The sequence below is a fragment of the Cimex lectularius genome, unplaced genomic scaffold (assembly GCF_000648675.2).
Source record: "Cimex lectularius strain Harlan isolate CLEC.00 unplaced genomic scaffold, Clec_2.1 scaffold456, whole genome shotgun sequence".
Lineage (NCBI taxonomy): Eukaryota > Metazoa > Arthropoda > Insecta > Hemiptera > Cimicidae > Cimex > Cimex lectularius.
In genome coordinates this window covers 44,178-52,569 of record NW_019393015.1, presented here as the reverse complement: position 1 = coordinate 52,569, position 8,392 = coordinate 44,178, and the positions used below count along the sequence as shown (strand labels likewise).

Here is an 8,392-nt window from a genome sequence, read left to right as displayed (position 1 = left end):
AAGTTTGTTTTCACGGTTGAAAGGTTTAAAGTTCTACTTTGCATGTAATCATTTGATTGTTATCATTATTGCTGTTATTGCAATTATTACATTGTAAATAAATATCTATAATTAAATGGTATGGAGGCACAATTTAACACCTCTCTCTCACTCTTTATTATCTCTCCCTTTCTCACTCTAGCTCTTCCCTCTTCCAAACGCACGTACGCACGCAAGCAAGCAAGCGCACACACAGACACACACACACACACACACACACACAACTCCAGGCCCTGATTTATATGAGTTTCTATTAAAGGACATTATTGCAACTGCTTTTGATATGGATCTTTCCAAATCATAATCTGAAATTAGCCTGGTACTCAAACCCGAGAATGAGAACATTAACAGTCCTTTCAATTATAGGCCTATTAATGTATTTCCTGTTGTAAGAAAACTTTTGGACAAGTCGTTGAAAGTCCGTATACTTTTCCACTTCATGCAGAAAAGCAGAAAATCCTGCCGTCGGACAGGAAATTTGGATTTTTACACTCGAAGGGGGCCACTGAAGGCACTGTCAGCAGACGTTCAGCGATACATCGACCGACAGCTGGAGTCAGGAAACAAGTGTTGTGGTGTCCCTGGATTTCCAGGGTGCGTTTAACGCTGCCGCGTTGGCTTACTATGTCGCAGCGACTAGCAGAAAGGAGGTGACTGTTAAGAAGCTACTTCGCTCATCGTTCTGCGGATATGCTCCTTCACAGTCACAAGACCTGGAGAAAAAACTATGCCCCCAAGACTCGTGCTGCGACCGCGCATTCTGGACTATAGCGTTTTATTCTATACTAAAAGCTTCCGTTCCTCCAAATGTGGAGTCATACGCGTTCGACGATGACCTGGTCTATTATCGTGACGGGAAGCTCAAAATTTGAAATGTATAGGAAACAAATGCTTAGGCCTAGTCCAAAAATGGTCTGAGGAAAACGATATAACATTCAGAAGGGAAAAATCCTAGATAATGCAATTTCCAAGCGCAGCAGAAAAAAGAAATTACGTTATACTTGAAAGAGAAAAAGGAAGAGCAGTTCAAAAAATAAAATACTTAGGCGTCATCTTTGCTGTAACTATGACCTGGAACAACCACTTTGACTGTATATGTCATCATTCTACCCATGAGATGGTAGGAGGAGAAGGAAGGAGGGAGAGATAGATAGACAACAAAAATAGATAGATAGAGAGATAGATAGAGAGAGAGATAGAGAGAGAGAGAGAGAGAGAGAAAGAGAGAGAGAGAGAGCGAGAGAGAATGAGATGGAAAGAGAGACAGACAGACAGAGATAAAGACAGAGAGGGAGAGAAAGGAGAGAGAAGATTAAGTTAAAGTGTAATATAGAGACAGAAGTGGTAAAGTGTGCCTACAAGGCGTTTTCTACACAACTATTTATTTGTAATATTCCAATTACAGTAAATATACCTATTTGGTAAGTTTGAAAATCTTAATTGGAATACAAAATCATCGGCATTATTGAGTTAATATTTCTATCTATTGTTTTGGTCTGCACAAGGTCGTAAATTTTCCTTATTTCAACGCAAATCGAGATCTACCCATCGTTTGTAAACGAAAAAACGTTTTATCAAGAAAAACACACAGGCAGGCGGCGGTACTAGAAAGGAACAAACAGTTGACATAGGTTCCCCAATTCGTAGACATCTCAACTCTATCCCGTATAATTAGGAGCCACAACAGCTTATTTTACGTTAATAGGTTTAAACTAAACGCGAAGCTTAAAAAACCATTCAAGGTATAAAAAACTACAAAGGATCGCATATGTTAAAAGTTGCTAAACAATCACATCGCACATGTCGCACAAACACATAGAAGCCATACGAGCAAAGCACTGTATTTTATGTTTACTACATTCATGGGGAGGATGTATCTACTTATCCGATCTATTTCAAGATTAATTATCTCTGTTGCTTCGAATTAGTTCTGTTATCCAAAGTAGGGGATGCAGCCCAAATAAAATGGCGGGTGCCGGAAGTAGTCTGACGATGAGCTCCATTGCTCACCTGACGCTTGCACCTTTGCGTCTTTCGAGGCGAGCACGCTTCAACAACATCTGCCAAAGCCCATTAGTTACAGAAGGCCGACCATATATTTCTGATTTGTTTTTATTTCTTTTATAAAATAGACGAGAAATTCCGACACGGCGGTGTTGAAGATTGTCACATTTCGAAATTTAGTACATCCTTGGTGGTGGTAAAATACAATGAAATATGTTGTACATACAACAACGATATGTTAAATGAAGTTAACATAATACAATATTATTGTAGGTTTCGTGGTCCGCTTGAAGAAATAAATTCTTTTCAATTAATTAAGGTTTTGGTTGAGATAAAAAAGAGCAAAAAGAGGGAAAAATTCAAAAGGTGGGGTTGAGATGGGAAGTTAGTGTCCGAGTGGATCGAAGTCACAATAGCTCAAGTGGTAGAGCATCGGCGTATTTAGCCGAAGGTCGTGGGTTCGAATCCCGCTTGTGACGCTGACTTTTTTATTTCAGCCAAAACCTTAATTAATTGGAAATAATGCATAAAATCGTATTATTTAATTTTTGAAACATTTAAATTAAAATAATAGTTCTAACACTTTAAAAAGTCTTCAAAAGACTCCATTCTTCGAATTTTTTTTCCACGAGTTCTTTTTTTCGGAACATTTTCTTTCATTACTTTCTATAATAATAATCTCGTCTTAGTAGTTTGTAGTTTTAATTTTTAGAGTTTTGCTATTATAGTGAACTTTCTGTAAGTTTTAACTAATGATGTCAAGCGAATAGACCGCAAATATTCTAAATATGTGTCGTTCTGATGATGGTAGAGTTGTAGTCTCTCTTCGTCGAATTAATTTCTTTTCCTATGAGGATTATCCCTCATAAACTTTTATGCATACGATTTTCACGCATAACAGCAAAATCCAGCAATAAGCAATCTAATATAATTTAGGATACACCAAAGACAATGAAATCATTTGACATGACTTAAACGGTTGACCCTTTTCCTGACATGGCATTAGAACTAATCAATCAGTTCACACGCAGATTCGGCACGATACGCCAATTGAAATAATCGTAAGATTGACATGTACGGCCGTTATAATAAAACGGACACGCGTCTGCTAATCGCAAGGGTAAAAGCGGTTCGCGTGGTCTGGAATCCTCCTGGAAGATTATGAGCCGGAGCTCGTCCCGTAGCACGCTCCTCCATCACGAACATTTAGTAAATATGTCACTAATTTCCCGGTGGTTCTTTCATCTTTCCGACGCTCATTCACTTTCAGTTAGAACTATCTCTTTCTATTTCATTACAGGACGTTTAGTTATGTAGTTTAGTGGGACATATAAAACACATGTTGGTAACTTTTAGTCGTCGGCTTGGAGAATCTCGTTGTTGACTACTTGGAAAGGGCTTGAATTCAATGTTTCGCATAGCTAGCTGGTAGTTCCGACTTAGACCCCATCGTACACTTATGGGACGAGTTGTCAAAGAGAGAAAAATTTCGCCCAGTGTTGCCAGAGAATTTGCAGAAATTAAGAATGGCTCTATTGGAATGTTATGACAATATTTCATAGCACTACATTCAAAACCTCATAAAATCAATTAGATTTGGTGATTAACGCAAAAGGAGGAAATACTCCGTACAGAATTGAATATTTCTTCATTGTTTTTGAAGCAACATTTTTAATAAAATTGTTGTGCTAAATATTTTTTTTCTTAAGAAAATATCCGGTAAACAACAAAAAATAAAAATTTTAACGATTGACTAAAATACAACGAGGGAGGCCAGTTTTTTTGGCTCTCAGTGTATCGTGAGTATACACCAGTGTAGTAAGTACACACCACTTAAAAGATCCACAATATCGGTTATTATAATGTAATGACGTTTTCGCAAAATGACATTCGCTCATCCAATTATCAGAGGATTTCTATTATGAAAATAGATAATCACTAAAAAAGATCGATATTTTCGATATATTAAAGAATTTCCAATCAGCCCTATATCGCTACATCATCAACTAACAGTATAAATACGAAAAATATTTGATAAAAAGTTATATACATCATAATATTGCAACCGAATTTATGTACAATTTTCAAATATTAGGGGTATTCAAGATCTTTGTGTTAACCCATTAACTATGTTAGATCGAGAAAAATGATGACGTAGACTTGTAAGAATCGGCTCGTTAACATTGCTCGATCTAACAGGCCAAGGCCAATGTTAGATGTTAGGTTGAAAATGTAGTCACATTGCTATCCGTTAGGGCGTAGGTAACAAACATGGCAGCCATGAATTTAACAGCTGTTTTTTGTTTAGATGTATTTTTATTCTTAAATACGCATTAATTAAATCAGACTAATACATTTCTTTTGTTAATTTCTGAACAATCCTTATACTCTCATTCATAATAGATACATCCCATATCATATAAAGCTTTAGGCTGTTAAGCGTTATGATACAAGTTAGGTATGTCGGCACGAATTGAAGCGTGTCATTTGTTAGTACTTTTGGAATTCATAGATAGCATTTTGAATGAAAGAGTTGATAAACATTCCTTTTTTATTAACTTCTAGCATCTTACAATTTAACACAAAAGAAGACCAAAACAAACATCAACAAGCCTTCAAGGACTGTTATAGCTTTATTTTTGGTTCTACCAATCGCCACGCGCAGCAATGCGGAAAAATTAACGTTTAACATTCTGATAAAAGAAGGGGGCGTTCACGATCTTACTGGACATTTCTATATTCGAGTTAACACGAGTTAACATCTTACAAACATGGTGAATACCTCTATTATGTTACTTCATACTTTTCGACTGTAGTCGTCAATGTAATAAATCGCACTTTTCCCCGATATATTTTACTGATTCATAACAAAAACCTCGAATAACGGAAATGTTACTTAACTCTAAGCTAACAAAACTCTAATCCATCTAACCTAAAATTCATAACCTAACCTAACTCAACATGCATTCTGTAGTAACGCGAAATGTATACATAAAAGAATTTATGCGTCCAGCCGGAACTCGAATGTCGAAGAAAGTATTGTTGATAAATTTATTATCTATACTCATCCGTACACTGATATAATCAGCAAACAAATTCTCCAAATCTCGGCGTAAAATTTGGCAATGATGAATTATCGTTTTATTATCACTTACAAAAAATGCAAAATTTTTATGATATTTTATCTAATGTATGATGTTTTTGATTCTTGTGAACCATACGAATGTAAGTAACGTACGTCATGCAGGGGGGCTTAACGTCCAACTACCTGTTGGATATCCAGATGCGATCATTTAAATTTATTGAACTTTGTGAATATTATCCACTTTTAATTTTATTTATAGTGAGGTTTTATACTATCTCATCCATAGTATAATTTCGTTAAATATTATGTTGAGGTCTGCGACTTGAAGATCTTATGACTTGATCATCTACGAACTTTCTTGATCTGAAATGGCAAAAACGCGCCTGAAAGTCGATTCAAACACGTCAGTAACGTCACAGTACCGTGACCGGCATTTTGTTCCACCGGCGCGTATGAAAATATTCAACTTGGAAAGTGAATGGCTTTGTTCACATTCGCCCGACGCGCGACCGTGGCCGTGCCAACAGTGTCACCGGACCGTGATAATCGGATTTCTTGTTGACGATATTTTACAGTTTTCACGGCCGTACCACATGAATGACGAAAATCACGTTGAGTTGGTGCGAAGTGATCCTGTATTGTTTGATCAGGCAATTTCAAAATATATGGAGTCAGATTTCAAGAATCCTCTCTGGAGGAAAATAGGAAAAAATGGGTATTTGATAACTACGGGAGAGATCCAGCATCAGAATTGAAATAATTAGTTAATTTTTGTCGTACACGAAATGCCTCTGTCGTTGCATTTACTCCCTGTAAATGTTAATTTTCTTATGTTCGACTTTCACTCCTCTAATCCACTTGGGAAGTAATTTAATTAAACGTGCGTATATTATTTTTTAATTTATTAAGAAGTGTAAGTCTTAAGTTATACAGGAAGCAAAATTTTGCCCCATTGTCCACTATTTCTTTCTAACGTGTAGAAAATTCCCCTTTTGTCCATCCTATTCCATACTTGTTCGACCCACTTCCGTTTCCTCTTCTTCATCCAAAATCACTGCGATAATCGAAAGTTGATATTATGGAAACATTCCCATTTTGGCCACTCAAGTCCACTGCACTGACCACACGTCACTGATGGGTGTGAATCGACCTCAAACCAAAACAGTGAGATCGCCAAACTAGGTTGAACGGAAGCGACCAAACTTCGATTGTATAATTTCTAGTACGCAAATATTTTAAATTAAATATACAAATATTGTTTTACCTTTGAAATTTGTTATTGTACATTTTTTTTAAAGGTTTTTTTATATGATTGATAAAGTGTAATTATTTGAATTCCTAGGCCCCTAAAGGAAAGTTAGACTCTCGTGATAAGAAACCCGGCGTATAAAGCCGGAGTTTTCATAATCTCGAAACTAGGAAAAAAATTCCAGAACAGTCGGCTAGACAAGAAAAACGAAACCCAAACGGTGGCTAATGACAGGCGTTTATATTGAAACCGGAGCAATTGGGATCTGTTTAGGGACTCTTTTGTAACAGTCGGACATTCGTGTAATCTGGTAGCGAGGCCGGTATCCATTCTTACTTTTACAAAAGGGCGAAATTGCTTAAAATTAGGTTAACGATTTTTCCTTTTATACGTCTCCCTCCCCAAGAATGATCGATTCGTGAGCGTCGTCGGTTACCAGGGGCGACCCGGCTATCGAGTTAACAAGGGAAAATGCCGGTGAAGTCGAAGAAGAAAGACAAGGCGAAAAATGGTGAGAAAAAGAAGAAAACTGTGAAAAGGGCAGCTATCAAGACCGGTGGAAGAAAAGAGGGAAGGTCCAAGTCTAGGTGCCAGGTGGACATCTTCAACGAACACGCCGTCGAAAACGCCTACTACACTTGTCACAATGTGATGGACGTGCTGAAGATCAGAGGCTTTCCGTGGCCAGAAGCAGCTAAAAAGAAGAAGAAAGGAAAGAAAAAATAAATACGTCATCAAATCACAAACCTAGACATAATCAGTGAATATTATGATTTCCCATCTTGTTAATGTAATTTTGGGGTAAAGGTAAATAAATTTTTTTGAACAGCACATTCTTGTTTTACTACTCAAATCTAAACAGACAAGGCTTAGGAGAGTGTTTCAAACCTTATCAATTCAAGAATAATGATGTTATGAAATTTTAATAACATTTCATAATTTCAACGCATTTTTTGATTTGAGTTAAGTTTGAGTTAACTCAGATTCCTAGTAAGTTCTAACAATAATTAGACAAATTAGTCAATTTGCGGTTTCTTCATCACGTAAAATCATTTTGTTTTTGTCAGAAAATATTGTCAAAGATTTGGGACCACAAATATTTTTACAATATTATTTTTTTACTAAATTTGTATTCTTATCAGGAAATTTATAAAAACAGCATGAAACTCCGATCCTCGTTAGTACAGTACTTTTTGAAAATTGCAAGCATGGTTTTTGAAGAAGAATTTAAAAAATCTCTTTCATAAACGTTTTGTCAAATTTTATTTATAAATTAAAACTTAATGAAACATCTTAATGCTTAATCAGATATATGTCTATTAGGTGTCTCCATACAAGTAAATTCACTGACACAAGCATTTTACCACAAAATTTCCTTTTTTCTCTTACCTTGTACTTGTAAATAATAAACATTTCACTTCAAAACGAAAACAATTCTGGTGATACACTGTGTATTTACTAGCTTTCACCAGTCAGAAATGACGAACAAAAGGTTTAAAGTTTGACCTAGGTGGGATATTATCATACCTGTACATAGCAGGTAAGAGTAAAGCTTACGTAGCCTGGTCGATAATTTTAGCCTTTTTGGGTATTTATTTTTGGGCACTTCTTCTTTGCTTATGTTGTTTGAATTATCCAGATTAACGGTTACTAATCACCACACATTTCTACACGAGAAGTTTGAATTTATGTTGTTTTTGAGTCCTTGTAGAAATACTGTCTAGATTTTTTTTAATACTGTGTTAGCTAAGTTTGCGAGTGTGTTTTTTTTCTTTGTGACGTACGATATGTAAATTTTTGTCAGTTATTTTTGTGAGTGTTTTAATTTTCGTTTTTATTATTTTTTTATTATTATTTTTTGTTTTTTTGCGTGTATGCCCTCAGAGTTCAACTATTGATATATGTGGTAAGTAGTTATCTTCAGTCTGTGTGTTTTTGGTCTCAACATTATCAAATTGTTATTAATAATAAGGAATAATGAAGTCACGATAGCTCAAGTGGTAGAGCAGCGGCGT

At 35.9% G+C, this 8,392-nt stretch overlaps 1 protein-coding gene across 1 annotated transcript; it reads left to right on the top strand.

Moving 5' to 3' along the window:
- The first annotated feature begins 6,801 nt into the window (after positions 1-6,801).
- LOC106674376 (small lysine-rich protein 1) lies at positions 6,802-7,208 on the top strand. The gene has a single exon (XM_014407031.1). The coding sequence runs from the start codon at positions 6,849-6,851 to the stop codon at positions 7,101-7,103; it is 255 nt and encodes an 84-aa protein (XP_014262517.1). The 5' UTR covers positions 6,802-6,848; the 3' UTR covers positions 7,104-7,208.
- Positions 7,209-8,392: the final 1,184 nt, after the last annotated feature.